The sequence below is a fragment of the Pseudophryne corroboree genome, chromosome 11, assembly GCF_028390025.1.
Source record: "Pseudophryne corroboree isolate aPseCor3 chromosome 11, aPseCor3.hap2, whole genome shotgun sequence".
NCBI classification, from domain to species: Eukaryota; Metazoa; Chordata; class Amphibia; order Anura; family Myobatrachidae; genus Pseudophryne; species Pseudophryne corroboree.
Genome location: NC_086454.1, coordinates 132305904 through 132327727, shown reverse-complemented (window position 1 = coordinate 132327727; position 21824 = coordinate 132305904). Strand labels below are relative to the sequence as shown.

General features: G+C 42.9%; 1 protein-coding gene across 2 annotated transcripts in view; it reads left to right on the top strand.

The window, feature by feature from the left end:
- Window positions 1–21824, top strand: part of CDC42BPG (CDC42 binding protein kinase gamma) — a 388481-nt gene that overhangs the window by 364442 nt on the left and 2215 nt on the right. Inside the window, exons 36-37 of one of the 2 annotated variants that reach the window (XM_063944812.1) lie at window positions 14124–14209; window positions 15228–15579. In XM_063944812.1, coding sequence (XP_063800882.1) covers window positions 14124–14209; window positions 15228–15266 — 125 coding nt within the window. In that variant the 3' untranslated portion in view covers window positions 15267–15579. Of the gene's footprint in view, window positions 1–14123; window positions 14210–15227; window positions 15580–21824 lie in introns of those variants that run through there. The other variant, XM_063944811.1, reaches the window with a different exon arrangement.

The following is a 21824-nucleotide window of genomic DNA, read 5'->3' as shown; positions in this document are numbered from 1 at the left end:
TATTGGAGCTAAATTCCTCTTCATTGTGACATTATAATGGGTAGCTTCCAGGTTAGACGCATGATAGATAAAAGCACTAGGATCTCTCTCTCTCTCTCTCTCTCATATAGATATATATATATATATATATATATATATATATATATCGATATATATAAATATATCTAGATATAGATATAGATATATATATAGATAGATAGATATAGAGATATATATATATATTATATTATTATTATTATTATTATTATTATTATTTTTTTGAAAAAATTATTATTAGAGATGAGCGGGTTCGGATTTACTCGGTACTCGAAACGGCATCTTATTGGCTCACGGATGTCACGTGTTTTGGATAGCCAATAGGAAAAATCCGGATAAAACCAAACTGGCGTTAATTCTGGCGTTAAATCCGAACCCGCTCATCTCATCTATCTATCTATCTATCTATCTATCTATCTATCTATCTATCTATCTATCTATCTATCTATCTATCTATCTATCTATCTATCGTATTAGTCAAAATATTGGACACACCTTCTCATTCAAAGTCTATTTATTTTAATTATTTTCTACATTGTAGATTAATACTGAGGACATCAGAACTGTGAAAGAACACATATGGAATTTTGTTGTAAACAAAAAAGTGTTGAGCATATCAAAATATGTTTTATAGTTTAGATTCCTCAAAGTATCCCCCTTTTACTTTGATGACCTTTGCACACTCTTGGCAGTTTCTCAGTCAGCTTCATGAGGTAGTCTCCTGAATTGGATTTAAATTAACAGGTGTGCCTTGTCAAGAGTCAATCTGTGGAATTACTTGTCTTCTTAATGTGTTTGAGACCATCAGTTGTGTTGTGCAGAGGTAGGGTTAGTACACAGTGGACACCCCTATTTGACTACTGTTGTAATCCATATTATGGCATGAACCACTCAACTCCGCAAAGAGAAATACAGTCCATCATTAGTATAAGACACGAAGGTCAGTCGATACAGAAAATTTCATGAACTTTGAATGTATCATCAAGTGCAGTTGCAAAAACCATCAAACGCTATGATGAAACTGGCTCTCATGAGGACTGCCCCAGGAAAGGAAGACTAAGAATAACCTCTGCTGCAGAGGATTAAGTTCATTAGAGTTACCATCCTCAGAAACTGCTACTTAACAGCACCTCAGATTAGAGCCCGCATAAATTCTTCACAGAGTTCAAGTAGCAGACAAATCTCAACATCAACTGTTCAGAGGAGACTGCGTGAAATAGGCCTTCATGGTCGAATTGCTGCAAAGAAGCCACTTCTGAGGTTGAACAACAAGAAGAAGAGAATTGTTTGGGCCAAGAAACACAAGGAATGGACAATAGACCAGTGGAAATCTGTCTGATGAGTCCAAATTAGATATTTTTGGTTCCATCCACATGTCTTTGTGAGATGCAGAGTAGTTGAGCTGATGGTTTCTGCATTTTTGGTTCCCACTGTGAAGCATGGAGGAGGAGGTGTGATGGTGTGGGGGTGCTTTGCTGGTGACACTGTTGGTGATTTATTCAAAATTCAAGGCACACCCATACCAGCATGGCTACCACAACATCCTGTAGCGCCATGCCATCCCATCTGGTTTGCGCTTACTGGGACCATCATTTGTTTTTCAACAAGACAATGACCCCAAACACACCTCCAGGCTATGTAAGGGCTACTTGACCAAGAAGGAAAGTGATGGAGTGCTGCGTCAGATGACCTGACCTCCACAATCACCCGACCTAAACCCAATAGAGATGGTTTGCGATGAGTTGGACCGCAGAGTGAAGGAAAAGCAGCCAACAAGTGCTCGGCACCTCTGGGAACTCCTTCAAGACTGTAGGAAAACCATTCCAGGAGACTACCTCATGAAGCTGATTGAGAAAATGCCAAGAGTGGGCAAAGCTGTCATCAAAGCAAAAGGGGGCTACTTTGAGGAATCTAAAATATAAAACATATCTTGATTTGCTCAACACTTTTTTGTTTACAACATAATTCCATATGTGTTCTTTCATAGTTTTGATGTCCTCAGTATTAATCTACAATGTAGAAAATAATAAAAATAGATAAAAACCAATGAATGAGAAGGTGCGTCCAAACTTCTATATATATATATATATATATATATATATATATATACACACCGTTTCTGGGTCTGGCACTCCTCAATCCCACAGGGTATTTGCTCCGTGCCCTCCTTAAGCGGCAATCGCTCAATGTATAGTCTGTAGAAGGCGGCACTCAGAGACTTTCACAAATTCTGTAACGTGCTTTTAATGTGCGTCAACGTTTCGGGAGACGTACTCCCTTCCTCAGGACACAGCAAACAAGTGAAGATACAGTACAAACACAACATTTAAATAACTTACCATCCCCTAGCCTGCCAACCTCAGTCGCGACCAGCGGCGTCCCGTTCCACGGCGCCCGCACTTCCGGATTCGGCCGCTTCCGCCCCTCCGGAGTGACGTCATTCCTTAGCCGGGCTACGCGGCCGCAGGGAGGGTGCACGCAGAGCGTATTCACTTGTTGCTATGGGGATACAGTGCTATGGAGACAAAACAAAACAAAGCAAACTAATGTACGTGATATATAAAATATGACCACTAATGTGGAAAAAGTGACAATAGCTTATCACTGATTAAAACCCATAGTGCACCAGGCATGCACTATCTCTACAATGTCAGTGCAATATCAAACATGTTTAGTGCATAATAAAAAACAAATGCTCATAATAAAAACATTGTGTCACACACCACTGTCTTTTATGTTGAGCCTCTATAATAAACCCATTTTAGGGTAACCACCTATTGGGCTAGTATACAAACTATCTGGCCCACAGCCTTAGTACCTCACCTAGCATCTTACTTAACTCACAAAGGTGTGAAGAACCATACATAATGTGGCTGAATTCTACAAGTGATGCATACCAAAAAATGGCTCTCCTAAGATCTCTATTATGGTGACTCTAGGGCAAAGATAACCTTAAAACTGGGTACACTATGTAATGCCTGCTATACTAATTAACTCTTGGCGCAACTGGCCACTGGCTCACAAAAAGCTGCTTAGGCTCAAATATTCATTTAAGCCCCGAGGGTGGATCGTGTCTAACTTGTGGATCCATCTCGCCTCTAATTGCAGCAGCTTTTTTGCTCGATTACCCCCTCGTGGTGAAATTGGCACTTGGTCCACAATTTTATAGCAAACAGAGGCAAGGCTGTGGCGTGATTGCGCAAAGTGTCACGCCACAGGTTGCTCACTGTTGCCAGATGCCAAAGCCGACCTGATCGCCTACCTATGTTGGGCCATCCTTTCTTTGAACAAACACTGGGTCTTGCCCACGTAATACAGACTACATGGGCAGATTAGTACATATATGACAAAAGTGGAACTGCATGTTAAGGGTTTTGCAATCCTTATTTTCCTTCCAGTGTGTGGATGTGGGATGGAATCACCTGTCAGCATGTAACTACACGTAGTGCAGCCTAAGCACTTATAACAACCTGCTCTACGTGTCAAAAAATGTGTTATAGGTTGAGCCACTTTAAACCCCGTGATATCATTTTTAACCACCATGTCTTTAATGTTTGCACTACGGGTGTAGCATGGCATAACTCTACTGTTTTTTAGACTTTGCAAATTAGGGTCAGTGGTTAACATGGGCCACATTTGCTTGACTTTTTTTGTTGGTCCTTCTACTAGTGGTATTAAATTGATTTACCCAAGCAATATTGTTGGATGAAGTCACAGGCTCCTTCACCTGTAGCAACTCCTGTCTATTTTTGGATTTGGCCTTAGCACATGCCTGTTTCAATAACCCCGGAGGGTAACCCCTTTGTACAAATCTCTTGGTCATCTTTTCTAATTGAACCTCCAGATCCTCAGGGGCGCTGGTGATTCTGCACACCCTGAGGTACTGGGAATACGGAAGGCCATGTATTAAAGCTGGAGGGTCAGACGTGTGTGGATAAGGTGAATTTTACTGGACTTATCCACACATATGTCTGATATATGTTTTTTAGACATTAAAATTCTGGTGCGAGGAGGACAGTTGTTCACAACGGTATACTCCAAACCAACGGACCGTAACACACTCCTTCGATATGATAGCTTCCACTCTCCAGCTTTAATACATGGTCTTCCATATTCCCAGTACCTCAGGGTGTGCAGAATCACCAGCGCCCCTGAGGATCTGGAGGTTCAATTAGAAAAGATGACCAAGAGATTTGTACAAAGGGGTTACCCTCCGGGGTTATTGAAACAGGCATGTGCTAAGGCCAAATCCAAAAATAGACAGGAGTTGCTACAGGTGAAGGAGCCTGTGACTTCATCCAACAATATTGCTTGGGTAAATCAATTTAATACCACTAGTAGAAGGACCAACAAAAAAAGTCAAGCAAATGTGGCCCATGTTAACCACTGACCCTAATTTGCAAAGTCTAAAAAACAGTAGAGTTAAGCCATGCTACACCCGTAGTGCAAACATTAAAGACATGGTGGTTAAAAATGATATCACGAGGTTTAAAGTGGCTCAACCTATGACACATTTTTTGACACGTAAAGCAGGTTGTTATAAGTGCTTAGGCTGCACTACGTGTAGTTACATGCTGACAGGTGATTCCATCCCACATCCACACACTGGAAGGAAAATAAGGATTGCAAAACCCTTAACATGCAGTTCCACTTTTGTCATATATGTACTAATCTGCCCGTGTAGTCTGTATTACGTGGGCAAGACCCAGTGTTTGTTCAAAGAAAGGATGGCCCAACATAGGTAGGCGATCAGGTCGGCTTTGGCATCTGGCAACAGTGAGCAACCTGTGGCGCGACACTTTGCGCAATCACGCCACAGCCTTGCCTCTGTTCGCTATAAAATTGTGGACCAAGTGCCAATTTCACCACGAGGGGGTGATCGAGCAAAAAAACTGCTGCAATTGGAGGCGAGATGGATCCACAAGTTAGACACAATCCACCCTCGGGGCTTAAATGAATATTTGAGCCTAAGCAGCTTTTTGTAAGCCAGTGGCCAGTTGCGCCAAGGGTTAATTAGTATAGCAGGCATTACATAGTGTACCCAGTTTTAAGGGTTTTATCTTTGCCCTAGAGTCACCATAATAGAGATCTTAGGAGAGCCATTTTTTGGTATGCATCACTTGTAGAATTCAGCCACATTATGTATGGTTCTTCACACCTTTGTGAGTTAAGTAAGATGCTAGGTGAGGTACTAAGGCTGTGGGTCAGATAGTTTGTATACTAGCCCAATAGGTGGTTACCCTAAAATGGGTTTATTATAGAGGCTCAACATAAAAGACAGTGGTGTGTGACGCAATGTTTTTATTATGAGCATATGTTTTTTTATTATGCACTAAACATGTTTGATATTGCACTGACATTGTAGAGATAGTGCATGCCTGGTGCACTATGGGTTTTAATCAGTGATAAGCTGTTGTCACTTTTTCCACGTTAGTGGTCGTATTTTATATATCACATACATTAGTTTGCTTTGTTTTGTCTCCATAGCACTGTATCCCCATAGCAACAAGTGCATACGCTCTGCGTGCACCCTCCCTGCGGCCGCGTCGCCCGGCTACGGAATGACGTCACTCCAGAGGGGCGGAAGCGGCCGAATCCGGAAGTGCGTGCGCCGTGGAACGGGACGCCGCTGGTCGCGACGGAGGTTGGCGGGCTAGGGGATGGTAAGTTATTTAAATGTTGTGTTTGCACTGTATCTTCACTTGTTTGCTGTGTCCTGAGGAAGGGAGTACGTCTCCTGAAACGTTGACGCACATTAAAAGCACGTTACAGAATTTGTGAAAGTCTCTGTGTGCCGCCTTCTACAGACTATATATATATATATATATATATATATATATATATATATATATATATATATATATACACTGCTCAAAAAAATAAAGGGAACACTTAAACTACACAATGTAACTCCAAGTCAATCACACTTCTGTGAAATCAAACTGTCCACTTAGGAAGCAACACTGATTGACATTCAATTTCACATGCTGTTGTGCAAATGGAATAGACAACAGGTGGAAATTAGCAAGACACCCCCAATAAAGGAGTTGTTCTGCAGGTGGTGACCACAGACCACTTCTCAGCTCCTATGCTTTCTGGCTGATATTTTGGTCACTTTTGAAAGCTGGCGGTGCTTTCACTCTAGTGGTAGCATGAGACGGAGTCTACAACCCACACAAGTGGCTCAGGTAGTGCAGCTCATCCAGGATGGCACATCATTGCGAGCTGTGGCAAGAAGGTTTGCTGTGTCTGTCAGCGTAGTGCCCTGAGTATGGAGGCGCTACCAGGAGACAGGCCAGTACATCAGGAGACGTGGAGGAGGCCAACAACCCAGCAGCAGGACCGCTACCTCCGCCTTTGTGCAAGGAGGAACAGGAGGAGCACTGCCAGAGCCCTGCAAAATGACCTCCAGCAAGCCACAAATGTGCATGTGTCTACTCAAACGATCAGAAACAGACTCCATGAGGGTGGTATGAGGGCCCGACGTCCACAGGTGGGGGTTGTGCTTACAGCCCAACACCGTGCAGGACGTTTGGCATTTTCCAGAGTACACCAAGATTGGCAAAGTCACCACTGGCGCCCTGTGCTCTTCACAGATGAAAGCAGGTTCTCACTGAGCATATGTAACAGATGTGAGAGAGTCTGGAGACGCCAAGGAGAACGTTCTGCTGCCTGCAACATCCTCCAGCATGACAGGTTTGGCAGTGGGTCAGTAATGGTGTGGGGTGGCATTTCTTTGGGGGGCCGCACAGCCTTCCATGTGCTTGCCAGAGGTAGCCTGACTGCCATTAGGTACCGAGATGAGATCCTCATGCTGATGCGGTTGGCCCTGGGTCCCTCCTAATGCAAGACAATGCTAGACCTCATGTGGCTGGAGTGTGTCAGCAGTTCCTGCAAGACGAAGGCATTGATGCTATGGACTGGCCCGCCCGTTCCCCAGACCTGAATCCAATTGAGCACATCTGGGACATCATGTCTCACTCCATCCACCAATGCCACGTTGCACCACAGACTGTCCAGGAGTTGGCGGATGCTTTAGTCCAGGTCTGGGAGGAGATCCCTCAGGAGACCATCTGCCACCTCATCAGGAGCATGCCCAGGCGTTGTAGGGAGGTCATATAGGCACGTGGAGGCCACACACACTACTGAGCCTCATTTTGGCTTGTTTTAAGGACATTACATCAAAGTTGGATCAGCCTGTGGTGTGTTTTTCCACTTTAATTTTGAGTGTGACTCCAAATCCAGACCTCCATGGGTTAATAAATTTGATTTCCATTGATAGTTGAATGTGCTGACAACAAAATCGCACAAAAAATTATGTAAAGAAGAAAGTATTTAATAAGAATATTTAATTCATTCAGATCTAGGATGTGTTGTTTAAGTGCTCCCTTTATTTTTTTGAGATATATATATATATATATATATATAAAAAATCTGGACAATGTATAAATCTTGTTCAAACAAGTATACAAGTCTGTGGAGATGAATAAGACAACAACAACGTTCATGGGAGCACAGAAATCATTAAGGACTGCAGCCATAAAGGATGTGGAAATGCAGAAATGGAGCTTGAACCATGAGCTAGATGCATCCATAGGTAGCATGTATTCCTGAACAACCATTTCTCTTGAAAATGGAGATCCTCTTGTGGTCCCATGGATAGTTCTTTCAAAAATCTTCATGCTTCATCAGGAACTACACTGAAGCCCGATGGTGCTATGGCCTCAATGACCAGAGCCCTCATAAAATGTGTAAATATACTCCATACAGGTTACCCAGGATAAGATAAACAAGCAATATTTATTAAATCATGCAAAGAGGGAAACCATTGTTGTGTGAGGCTTTTTTGGAAACCTTTGCTTTTTCATCAAGTTAACTGACTTGGAATGGCCTATGGTTAAGACCCTGGGCACGTGGCGCTAATAAAAAAAAAATAGCTAAACTTCACTGTGATCTGCAAAGGGGATTGCCTTGCATCCATACAGTGCCTTGCTAAAGTATTCACCCCTCTTGGATTTTTACCTATTTTGTTACATTACAACCTGTAATTTCATTTTTTTTTTTTATCTGAATTTTATGTGATGAATCTGCACAAAATAGTCTAAGTTGGTGAAGTGAAATGAGAAAAATATATATAAAATAAATACAAATTTGAAAATTGGCATGTATATATGTTTTCACCCCCTTTGCTATGAAGCCCCTCAAAAGTTCTGGTGTAACCAATTACCTTCAGAAGTCACATAATTAGTGAAATGAAGTCCACCTGTGTGCAGTCTAAGTGTCACATGATCTGTCAGTTAAACACACCTTTTCTGAAAGGCCCCAGAAGCTGCAACACCACTAAGCAAGAGGCATCACACCATGAAGACAAAGGAGTTCTCCCAATAAATGACAGGGACAAAGTTGTTGAGAAGTACAAGTCAGGGTTGGGTTATAAAAAAAAAAATATCCAAATCTTTGATGATCCCCCGGAGCACCATCAAATCCATCATCTTCAAATGGAAAGAACATGGTACCACAACAAACCTGCCAAGAGAGGGTCGGCCACCAAAACTCACAGACCGGGCAAGGAGGGCATTAATCAGAGAGGCAGCACAGAGACCAAAGGTAACCCTGAAGGAGCTGCAGAGTTCCACAGCAGAGGCTGGTGTATCTGTTCATGTGACCACAATAAGCCATACACTCCATAGAGCTGGGCTTTATAGAAGAGTGGCCAGAAAAAAACCATTACTTAGTTGTGGTAACAAGAACAAAAATTACACCTACCTACTAAATGGGGTAAAATTAGGGGATTCTGTACTGTAAAAGGACTTAGGTGTCCTCATAGATAGCAAGCTAAGCAGTAGTACCCAAAGTAGGACTGCAGCAAAGAAGGCTAATAAGATATTAGCATGCATAAAACGGGGTATTGATGCTAGGGACGAGAGTATTATACTCCCGTTATATAAATCACTAGTGAGGCCACACCTTGAATACTGTGTACAATTCTGGGCACCGTACTACAAAAAGGATATCCTGGAGCTTGAAAAGATACAGAGGAGGGCGACCAAACTAATTAAGGGCATGGAGACGATGGAATACAAGGAAAGGCTTGAAAGACTAGGCATGTTTACATTGGAAAAGCGGAGACTAAGAGGGGATATGATCAACATCTACAAATATATAAGGGGACAATACACAGAGCTTGCGCGGGACCTGTTTTTTGTTAGATCAAGACAGAGGACTCGTGGACACTCGCTCATGTTAGAGGAGAGGAGATTCCGCACAATACGGCGTAAAGGCTTTTTCACGGTAAGGACAATACGTGTTTGGAATTCCCTGCCCGAGGGAGTTGTAATGGCGGAATCTGTCAACACCTTTAAGAATGGGTTAGATAAATTCCTAATGGATAAGGATATCCAGGGGTATGGTGCATAGTCATGCATTATAGTTACTATAAATAGGGATAAAATGCAACGGCTGACAGCAGCATCAGTCAGAAATTTTAGTCAAATCATCATGCATAGGAGACCACAAATAGGTTGAACTCGATGGACAATTGTCTTTTTTCAACCTCAGATACTATGTTACTATGTTACTATGTTAGTGTTAAAAATAAGAAGGCACGTTTGACAAAAGGCATGTGGACGACTCCCCAAATTTATGAAGGAAGGTGTACTGGTCAGATGAGACTAAAATTGATCTGTTTGGCCACCAAGGAAAATGCTATGTCTGGCGCAAACCCACCACATCCCATCACCCCGAGAACACCATCCCCACAGTGAAATATGGTGGTGGCAGCATTATGCTGTGGGATGTTTTTCAGCAGCAAGGACTGGGAAACTGTTTCGAGTCGAGGGAAAGATGGATGGTGCCAAATACAGGGATATTCTTGAGCAAAACCTGTTTTAGTCAGCCTGTGATTTGAGACTGGGACGGAGGTTCACCTTCCAGCAGGTTAATGACCCGAAGCATGCTGCTAAAGCAACACTCAAGTGGTTTAAGGGGAAACATTTAAATGTGTTGGAATGGCCTAGTCAAAGCCCAGATCTCAATCCAATTGCGAATCTGTGGCCAGACTTGAAGATTGCTGTTCACAAGTGGAAACCATCCAACATGAAGGAGCTGGAGCAGTTTTGCCTTGAGGAATGTGCAGAAATCCCATTTCAAGATGTGGCAAGCTCAGAGACTTATCCAAAGTGACTTGTAGCTGTAATTGCCGCAAAAGGTGGCTCTACAAAGTACTGACTTTAGGTGGGTGAATAGTTATTCACGCTGAAGTTTTCTGTTATTTTGTCCTATTTGTTTTTTTTATTGTGAAGCAAACAACAACAACAAAAAAACACATCTTGAACATTGTAGCCATGTTCTGTGAATGAAATGATGCAAACCTTCAAATGATCCATTTTAATTCCAGGTTGTGAGGCAACAAAACATGAAAAATGCAAAGGGAGGTGAATACTTTAGCAAGGCACTGTAGATCTCCAGGACAATAACTCAGTGGTAATTTAGCTGAGGAAGTTACTTAGGTTTTGGATCATTGGACAACACTTTCTATCCACCGGTTTGTTCCTCTGCCTGGCAACATCTACAAGAAGCATTACAAAAGTGCTCCTGATGCAAGGGGTCAGGATATGGGCATATTTGGATGACATCTTGGTGAGAGAAGGTTAGAACATATGGTCAGTTCCAAGAAAATGCAAGTAAAAACCATTTTACAAGAGTATGGCTTGATTGTTAGAGTGATCTCATTGCAACAAAAAAAAATTCTGGGTATCCTAATAAACACCATACAAAACAAATTAACTTTTACAGAAGAAAGGTGTGTCAAGATACAGACCTTTTGCACATCAAGTACAGATTTATAAGTGGACAACAGTAAAGTAACAGTAAAGAATAAACTTTAACTATTAGAAATGTATTCTTACACCATAGGAGTAGTTTCCTGGGTGAAGTGGCACATTTAATCACACAGACAGTAAATACAGCTGGAGATTGCACAAGATAAAAGGTCTATCACTAGGAGGCAAAATCCAAGACTACATCCATAAGAAATGTCACCCTTTTCATCTGGAATGGCTAATACAACAAACTCCATTGATATTGGCTGGTCATGGGATGAAACTTCATATAAGTGACTGCAAATAAGAGCAGAATGAAAAGGCAGTTCAACGTTTTTAGCAACAGCTACTTCGGAAGCATCTCAGAGTATTCTTAGCTTACAAGATGGCAGTGGCTCTCCTAAATCTCCAGGAAGGCAGCAGAAGCAAAAGCAATGATAGTGGAGTAGCAAAGATTAAAGAAATTGGAATTAATTTTCAGCATTTCCCCTAGCAAGCATGGAAAAAGCAGTGGCTGATTACCTAAGTCAAATGTGAGGCGTTCCTAGGGAATGGTACCTACATCAGGAAGTGTTCTAACTACTGATAAATTTGGCCTTCCTAAAGTAGACCTTATGACATTAAATCAGAATCCCAAAATACCCAGAATCCTCTTTTGGCAAAGTATTGACCAGAATACCCAGAATCCTCTACAGGTTGAGTGTCCCATATCCAAATATTCCGAAATACGGACTATTCCCAAATACGGAATATTTTGAGCGAGACTGAGCCATCAGAAAACAAAGGTTTCACTATCTCAAAGTACATAAACTTTCTTTAATACACAAAGTTATAAAAACTATTGTATTTAATGACCTTCAGGCTGTGTTTATAAGGTGTATATGAAACATAAATGAATTGTGTGTATGTACACAAACTTTGTTTAATGCACAAAGTTATAAAAAATATTGTCTAAAATGACCTTCAGACTGTGTGTATAAGGTGTATATGTAACATAAATGCATTCTGTGCTTAGACTTAGGTCCCATCACCATGATACCTGATTATTGTATACAATTATTCCAAAATACGGAAAAATCCGATATCCAAAATACTTCTGGTCCCAAGCATTTTGGATATGGGATACTCAACCTGTATTAGCAAAATAATTGACAGCCCCATGGACAATTCAGCTACCATTTGCATTCTTTGCTTTCTCCCATTATTTGTATGCTAAGACAAAAAAAAAGAAAGGAAAATGATAGTAATCCTACAATTTTGGTCATGGCATCTGGTGTTTTTATCCAATTCTAAAACTACTCTCAGTGGCATGAAAATTGTGCAAAGATAAAGGAGAAATAAACTCTATAATCAACTTGGAAGATCATAAATAATATTGTGATTTTAAAACAAATCCAGGTCAAGCAACCATTGCACACATCTGTCACTTTTTTGCAGTATGAATTCAGTAAAGGTTTTGCCTGATCATCCACACTCAAGGTACAAGTAGCAGTGCTGAGTGCCTTATTGTATACCAGATTTGCCTAATAATTTGCTTCTTCAAGTTGGTCCTTTGTGGCTCATAATGGCAGCAACCATTAAGCATTATATTGTGGCTATGAGTCTGACGAGTTAGATAGTTCCTAAACAAATTGAAGTCGCTTTACAGCAACTAAAAAGTACCTTTTATAGAATTTTTAAACCCCTGAAGAAGTCAATAGACGAAACGCATAGGGTCATCTAATACGGGCCCTCACATAGTGGAATTGACTTACCCCCTTGAGCTCACACCTTTAAGGTGAGGGAGGGTATTGTTTACCATCTATACCACTTGTGTAGGGACCGTAGATGTTTCTTTGTTTGTGCCAATTGTAACTGAACATTGTAAATTTAGTTTTATGCCTTTTTAATAAATGTACAATCATTGTAAAATTCTAATTTAGCCCTTGGGCTTTTATTTGTTGGGTGATCTTTTGGTGTGAGGGTGATTCCATGTAGGTACCCCGGAATCACATCTTAGAGACAAAGGGCGGTATTCAATTCTTTTCACCCCTTTCCACACTCGTTCTATTTCTGCCCTCAGGGACGTTGTATCATTATTTCAGCTCGCTACCCCCGGAGTAGCTAGGCACCCAACCCTTTACACAGCTAAACCTGATTACTATGGGCACAATATGCGCGATAACGGAGATCATTTTAGAAAGGAAATTGGGCGTTATATTTTATTTGAATCTCACCCAAAGTCTTTTCAATTGGCTTTGTACAATCTGGGACTGGTTATTCACTAAGGAATAACATTACATATCATCGTCATCTTATCGGTTTCTGCTAACAGAGGTACCTCCTGTGGTGCTGCTGAAAGAAGAGCGCGGATTAAGAAAATGTTGTGTTTGTGTGTGTGTGTATATATCTATCTCAATGTAGAATGGCACTCTAGGTAGGATTATTCAACTGCCGGGGTGTCCTCCAAATAATCCAGATACATGCTCAATATCCATATATATACAGACCAGGCGGCACTCCATCGGACTTAAACAGGTGAAGACAAGTTTAATGCTCAGAAGCCAACGTTTCACGGCCCTTCGGCCTTTTCGTCAGGGCGTGACAGAGTAACAGTGTACACTGTTACTCTGTCCTGTCACGCCCTGACGAAAAGGCCGAAGGGCCTTGAAACGTTGGCTTCTGAGCATTAAACTTGTCTTCACCTGTTTAAGTCCGATGGAGTGCCGCCTGGTCTGTATATAGGGATATTGAGTGTATATCAGCAGGAAGAGCAGTGACCAGTCAGCCATTTCTGCGGACAGTATGCTGCCTATGAGAGGGGGGAGTCACAGCCTAGAGCAAACTCTGGGTGATCGTGTTAGGATCGCCGCTCAGAGTCTGGGTGGCCGCAGAGAGCAGTACGCAGCTGCTGTGAGCTTGTAGATTCGGGTTCCAGTAAAACTGCCTTCCTATAGCAGCAGGTGGGCAATCCTGTAGCTCAACCAGCACGGGGAGGCTGAGGAAGGTTGCTGCTGCAACTGAGGGGCCCGGCGGGTAGGTTGGGCCTGGAGTCTGCTGAATAATATCTGCTTCCTGCAGCTACCGGCAGTCTTCTCTGACATGGGCACATCTGATGCGACCATGTCTGGGAATACTCAGTATGGCATGCTCGCATCTTAGACAAGTGGTTAATGGCTGTATGGAGTGTTTCAAGGAAAAAGAAGATAGGCAAATATAATTACCTGTCAGCTTCATCTATATGCATTGCTGACAGAGAAGCTAAACTGTCTTTTTTATTTCCTGCAGTAAAACGAAGTTCGTGCAGTTCCCAGTCAGAGGATTCTCTGTCCCCATCTCACAGTATGATCCCCTCCTCAGATCTCCTTTTGGAGGTAAGAAAAAAAAAATATGTATTCATTTCTAATTGTAAATGTATTTTCATTCACTGTAAATCAGCAAACAATATTCTGAGTCTTATAAGGGATACTAGGAGTATAAAATGCATTGACAAGAGCTCAAGTTCTTTCCCTCTCTATACTTCATTATTTGTCTAACAAAGCACCAAAGAACAGCACCAGAAGTACAGTACATAACAAATGTGATAGGAGTAACAAAAGCAATGAAGAAGAACAGAAACCATGGGCGTTGAAGGAAGGTCTTCCAGTGTGCTGAATAGGACTCGGAGAAAAACTGATTTAACTACATTCTGTGGGAACACTGGATACACTGGAGACAGTCCAAAGTTGTTAAGGGCGAGTACTCACAGAGATTGTGGTGTACAACACCTTGGGGTCCGTTAGCCACGAGATGGGCGATGTGTCATTGCAACGGCATGGAAATGCTAGCAATGGCACATCAACTCGCCCCCATCATGCTCCAGACTTGCAGATTTTTCTGTGCAGCCCTACGGGTCTGTCAACAAAAACACATGACTTCGGGGGTGCTGTAAGTGCCAAGAATGTGCACGCTGCTAGCCAATATGCGGCTAATTGTATCCACCCCCTTATGTCCAAAACTGACATCTAACGTTGCATACATATACAATATTTAACATTTGATGAAGGTGTCCACCAAAGATCGAGTGGTTACCTAGCACAGCTGCTCAGCATAAGCTCCATGCAAAACTACTCAAGACATAACCACTGATCTGGTGAAATGCCGCATTAACATTTTAATAGGCTGTTTTGTCCCAATGTAAGCCTGGTGAATTACCAAAATAACGCACCAGGAAATGATTTATTTTGACACATGTAAACCTCTTATGTGGACATCATAAATGAACAACCATTATTTGTCCTGTGCAATTCCATATGTCTTTAATGCCCTGACAATGTTCAGAGAGTGAAAAGAGCTTTCTTGCTCTGGAGATTTATACCAGTCTAATGCCAGGATCACAATGTTCTGCTACAGATGGAAATCGGAGTCCCTCCTTGGGCTGAAGCGATTTGATTCGAAAGAACAGTCCTGTCTTCGTGGAAAATGAGGAAGGGGGAACTACAACACCGAGTCCTCAACACCAAAGCTCTCCTAGAAGTGGAGAAAGCCAACAGAAAAGCAGTTTTCCATATAATGAACTTAAAAGAAGCACTACATTGAGATCACAAGGGGCTACATGGGATGTTTGGATGCTGTACAGTACATACATCTATCTCTGTGTAAAGGCTTGATTTCTTTAAAAATAAAAAAATAAAATAACTGAATTACTGAGACTAATAGGTTGGTTTGACTAAAAGCAATTAGTCAAACCAAATGCAAGAGGTTGAAAAATAGGATTTTAATCACCTACTGGTAAATCCTTTTCTCGTAGTCCGTAGAGGATACTGGGGTTCCATTTAGTACCATGGGGTATAGACGGGTCCACTAGGAGCCATGGGCACGTTAAGAATTTGAAAGTGTGGGCTGGCTCCTCCCTCTATGCCCCTCCTACCAGACTCAGTATAGGAAACTGTGCCCGAGGAGATGGACATACTTTGAGAGAAGGATAGATAAAGATAGTTGTGAGATTCCGAACCAGCACACACAAAACAGGAAAGCTATGCTAACCCAACTTTAAACACAAACCGCAACAGCTGAACCAACAATACTTAACCAAGTAACAGTGCAGGAAGAACGAAGCACCGGGCGGGCGCCCAGTATCCTCTACGCACTATGAGAAAAGGATAGGTAGGTAGGTAATTTAAAATCCTATTTTCTCTTACATCCTAGAGGATACTGGGGTTCCATTTAGTACCATGGGGATGTACCAAAGCTCTTAAACCGGGTGGGGGAGTGCTGAGGTTCCTGCAGAACTGATTGGCTTCTGAGGACCTTCAATTAGGTCAAAGTATTGAACTTGTAGAACTTGGCAAACGTGTTCAAACCTAACCAAGTAGCTGCTCGGCAGAGCTGTAAAGCCGTGACACCCCGGGCAGCCACCCTGGAAGAACCCACCGACCTAGTAGAGTGGACCTGTACAGATTTTGGAACCGGCAAACCTGCCATGGAATAAGCATGCTGGATAGTGAGCCTGATCCAGCATGCAATTGTCTGCTTTGAAGCAGGACACCCAATTTTATTGGGATCATATAGCACGAACAGCAAGTCGGATTTCCTGTGACGAGCTGTCCTCTTTACGTATACCTTCAAAGCCCTCACAACATCCAAAGACTTTGAAGTAGCGGAAGTGTCAGTGATAACCAGAACCACAATAGGTTGGTTGATGTGAAACGCAGACACCACTTTCGGAAGAAATTTCTGTTGAGTTCTGAGTTCAGCTCTGTCCTCATGGAAAATTTAAATAGGGGCTCTTGTGAGACAAAGCCCCCAGCTCCGACACACGTCTTGCTGAAGCCAAGGCCAACAGTGTGACGGACTTCCACGTAAGATATTTTGCGTCCACCTCCTGTAACGGTTCAAACCAGTCCGATTGGAGGAACTGCAGCACCAAATTGAGATCCCAAGGCGCATTGGGAGGCACAAAGGGAGGCTGGATGCGCAGAACACCTTTCAAAAACATCTGGACTTCAGGGAGAGAAGCCAATTGTTTTGAAAGAAAATGAACAAGGCCGAAATCTGGACTTTTATGGAGCCCAGACGTAGGCACACATCCACACCTGCCTGCAGAAAAAGCAGGAAATGTCCCAGGTGAAATTTCACCACAGAATAAGTACTGCTCTCACACCAAGAGACATATTTCTTCCAAATGCGGTGGTAATGTTTAGATGTTACCCACTTACTGGCTTGAATCATAGTCGGGATAACTTTGTTAGGGATCCCTCTTCTGGCTAGAATCAGCTGTTCAACTTACATGCCGTCAAACGTAGCCGCGGTAAGTCTCGATAGACGAACGGGCCCTGTTGCAGAAGATCCTTGCGAAGATCTTTGAGGAGCATCTCCAGAAGGTCCGCGTATAGTGACAGTCCTGCAGTGCAAACCATAGATAAGCCGGCTAGATCAGAATGTGAAGGTATGCATCCTTGATATCCAGAGACACAAGGAATTCCCCTTTCCTCCAGACCTGAGATCACTGCTCTCTGAGACTCCATCTTGAACACTCTTAAGAACAGTTTCAAGGACTTGAGGTTCAGAATTGGTCATACCGAACCGTCCGATTTTGGTACTACAAACAAGTTGGAATAGCACCCCTTGTTGTGCAGATGAGGTGGAACTGGAACAATGGGGGTAATTCCAAGTTAATCACAGCAGGAAATTTTTTAGCAGTTGGGCAAAACCATGTGCACTGCAGGGGAGGCAGATGTAACATGTGCAGAGAGAGCTAGATTTGGGTGTGGTGTGTTCAATCTGCAATCTAAATTGCAGTGTAAAAATAAAGCAGCCAGTATTTACCCTGCACAGAAATAAAATAACTCACCCAAATCTAACTCTTTCTGCACATGTTATATCTGCCTCCCCTGCAGTGCACATGGTTGTGCCCAACTGCTAAAAAATTTCCTGCTGCGATCAACTTGGAATTACCCCCAATGACCTGAGTCTGTACCAGTTTTTGGATGGCCTGCTATAAAGTTATACTTGCCTCTTCTGAAGCTGGTAAGCCTGATTTTAAGAATCTGTGAGGTGGGAGCTCGTGGAACTCCAGTCTGTAGCCCTGGGAAATAAGATCAATGACCCAGGGATCCCGGCACGAACTTGACCAGCTATGCTGTTAGCCGGGTTCCCACCTGACAGTCTTCCAGGTATCGCGGTCCACCGTCATGCTTAAGGCTTTGAGGAAGCAGAGCCTGAGCTCTGTTCCTGAGCACCTGCAGTTGCTGGTTTGCATGGTTTATCTCTACCACCTCTGGAAGACGTAGAAGCACCTCTGTATTTTCCCTTAAACTTGGCTGTCCGAAAGGACTGTAAATTTGAAGCTGAATTTGCTTTCCTGGCTGGGGGAGCTGCGGAAAGAAGATACGTAGACTTACCCGCAGTAGCTTTGGAGATCCATTTGTCTAGTTCGTCTCCAAACAAGGCCTCTCCTGTGAATGGTAGGCCTTCCACGCCTTTCCTGGAGTCCGCATCAGCAGTCCATTGGCGTAGCCACAAACCCCTGCGTGCTGACACTGCCATAGCTGCAGTGCGTGCATTAAGCAAACCAATCTCTTTTATGGCTTCCACCATAAAGTTCGCAGCGTCCTCTATATGCTGCAGGAGTAAAACAACATCCCTCCTAGACAAGGAATCTAACCCCTCAATTAGGTAACCTGACCATTTAGCAATGGCTTTTGTGATCCACGCACATGCAATAGTGGGTCTCTGTGCCACTCCAGCAGCTGTGTACAATGATTTGAGTGTAGTCTCAATTTTACGATCAGCCGTATCTTTTAGGGAGGCTGTGCCAGGGACAGGTAATACAATTTTTCGTGACAGCCTAGAGACTGAAGCGTCCACTATTGGTGGATTTTCCCATTTTTTCCTATCCTGCAGAGGAAAAGGAAAAGAGGAGAGCAACCTTATAGGGATTTTAAATTTCTTATCAGGATTAACCCACTGTTCTTCAAACAGGATATTCAATTCCTTTGATGCAGGAAAAGTGACTGAGGACTTCTTTTTTACATTAAAATAAGATTACTCACACTCCTCAGACACCTTATCAGGAATTTGCAGAACATCTCTGATAGCCTCTATAAGAGCCTCTATTCCCACTGACAGAGTAGCACCTCCCCCCCTCCAAATCCACCTCTTCCGTCAGCGTCCGAGCCATAGTGCAGGATATGGGCCAGAGATGGTTTTTGCGGATGGGAGGGGACTGAGATGCTGGTTTGGGGACTCTATTCATGAACTCATCCACAGTCTGTCTTAGTATTGCGTCTTTTTCTCATTGGGGTATAGCTTTGTAGAAATATTTGAGATAATTTCCTTAATGGAATTAACCCACTCCGGCTCAGCCCCGCTATTCTGGGAAGGTGCACTGCCGTGAGTATCCAGTAGTGAGCCCCCTGGTGAAGAGGAACACTCCGCTGTACAAGAAACACACTCTGTGCCTGACATAATATAAATGTGACAGCACACACACACAGGAAAAGGTTAAGCACAATTAACCCACAAAGAGCCCTTCAGGAAGAGACAGTTATTTGGAGCCAGCCCCGACCGCTCCCTTAACGCTAATGCCAAGCTTAGCCGGGTCGCAGACTAAGTACCCTGATAGGGGACTTAGTACACTAATAATCGCCCCCCCCCCCCCCCCCCCCTGGTATGACCCCCTGGTACCGCTGAGGTAATCAGGGACGCGCAGCTCCTCCGGAGAGACTCCAGTCAGTCATTGTCTGTGTTCAGGAGCTTCAATAAGCTTGACCGGCTCCTCCAGGCACATTTTCTAAACTGCCCATGGCTTATAGTGGACCCGTCTATACCCCATGGTACTAAATGGTACCCCAGTATCCTCTAGGACGTAAGAGAAACCTCCTTTGCTTCACACCAGGAGTTGTAAATCTTTCAAACCCTGTGGTAATTCTTGGCTGAAACAGGCTTCTGGGGGGTAATTCAGACCGGATCATAGCAGCAAATTTGTTAGCATTTGGGCAAAACCATGGGGGAGCGGGGCAGATATAACATTTGCAGAGAGAGTTAGATTTGGGTGGGTTATTTTGTTTCTGCATAGGGTAAATACTGGCTGCTTTATTTTTACACTGCAATTAAGAGATTTCAGTTTGAACACACCCCACCCAAATCTAACTCTCTCTGCACATGTTACATCTGTCCCCCCTGCAGTGCACATGGTTTTTCCCAAATGCTAACAAATTTGTTGCTACAGTCAGGTCTGAATTACCCCCTTGGTTTGAACCATAATGCCAGAAAAATACCCTAGTATTAAGAATCATTGCTTCAAAAGCTAAAGCCAGCCAATGTAAGCTCTGGTGAAGAAAGTGGCCCTGACTGAACAGATATGATAGAAGAAACAGGAGCTATTTAGAATGTGTGTGTGCCACAAGGAAGCAACACTACCAAAGAAATCAGATAGAAGTTACAAGGAACCAACATGGTGTCTACCATATATGTCTGTGTATCCCACAGGAATGCACCATGGTATGGTTCAACCAAAATGCCTTTGTTTCACTGAACCTGTGTGTATTCGAACAAAAAAGTTTTTCTCTATGGGAGATTAAATTGGATACCCTGTAAAAAAAAAAAAAAAAAAAAAAAATTCACTCCCAATGTTTCATCGCACTTAATTGGATACCCCCCTAACTTTGTCAACATATTGTATGAGATTCATGTAGTTAAGTGTTTCATTTTTTTTATACAAAAGATATGCTCCGTGTTCATATACGTGCTGCGATTTTGGAATACTCTAACTCCTTTTTTCGATTGACACTAATGAAGGAAGAAATCCCTTCCATGGCTGTGGTATGACATAGCGACAGTCATACAATATACACAGTCATTCTGTCGACATTCATCATGTAGAAACTGTCCCTGGTGGCCCAGAAGTCACCTACCTGCTCATGACAGTTGCAGTGGCTCCAGTGCGGCTTTCCGGTTCCGGCAGTCATTTGCTCATCACTTCCGGGGCGGACCTCTGATCCTCTAGCGTTCCAGTAAGCATTCCCTAACCAAAATCCTCCCTCAGGTGCTTAACTCTAAAAACCCTCCCTGCCCCCCGCTGCCTAATCCTCCCATCCACAGCCTAATCCATATGACATTTTCAAAACGTTGACATAAATTATCAACATTGTAAATTTCCACCTGAAGACTACATCCCCCTTCCAGATATCCCAGTCAAATGCACATATGTTGTTTGTCAGAGGGCTAGTGATTGGGGAGGACTACAGTAAAGTAAACCAAAGAGCAGAAAACCAAACACTCACCTTCCAGCAAACAACTACCCTTGGGCTAGTGAGAAAGGAGCTCTATCACCATGTGGCCTGGGAAGTGATCTTCTCAAGTTTGTGACCAACTTGGAGTATGGAAGAGATTTCAGATTTCTCTGATGTCATCTAGCTTTGAACTAAAGAAACGAGACACAGAGTGCCAAACCGGTTAAGGTGGAAATCCTACCCCATGGGAGCACCATAATAATGGCAGCTTCACCTGGATGCTCAGACATCATAGATCTGTTCCATCACAGTTTTCAGATGTCTTTTGATTTGTCAAATTCCAGACCTTGTACCAACTGCTTCAACCACTTCTCCACCGCCTTGTTGACCCACGTCAAAAATGAAGCCAAGCTGACTCTTTGGGAGGCCCCTTCTATATTGTATATTCAAAAAAAAATTATCCATTCAGTTGAGGAACAAAGGGTTCCCCTCCCCCACCCACAAAAAAAGAGCTGCTCTGATGCATAAGAATATACCATGGCTGGTTGACAGATGGTCCACTAGCTCAGGTGTAATTTGACTGACTAGGCTAGCTAGTAGTGAACTTTGCTTGAGCCTATTCTAGTCTAATTTTATGCTGGTTTAGAGGAATTAGGGGTGAAGGGAAATGCGCTAGAACAGCCATGGCCGTGGGCTATTTTATTTAAAGTGTCAAATCTCAGGACCTGACACTGTAAAGGGGAATGAGTAATGACCACATTTACTTGCTTCTCAA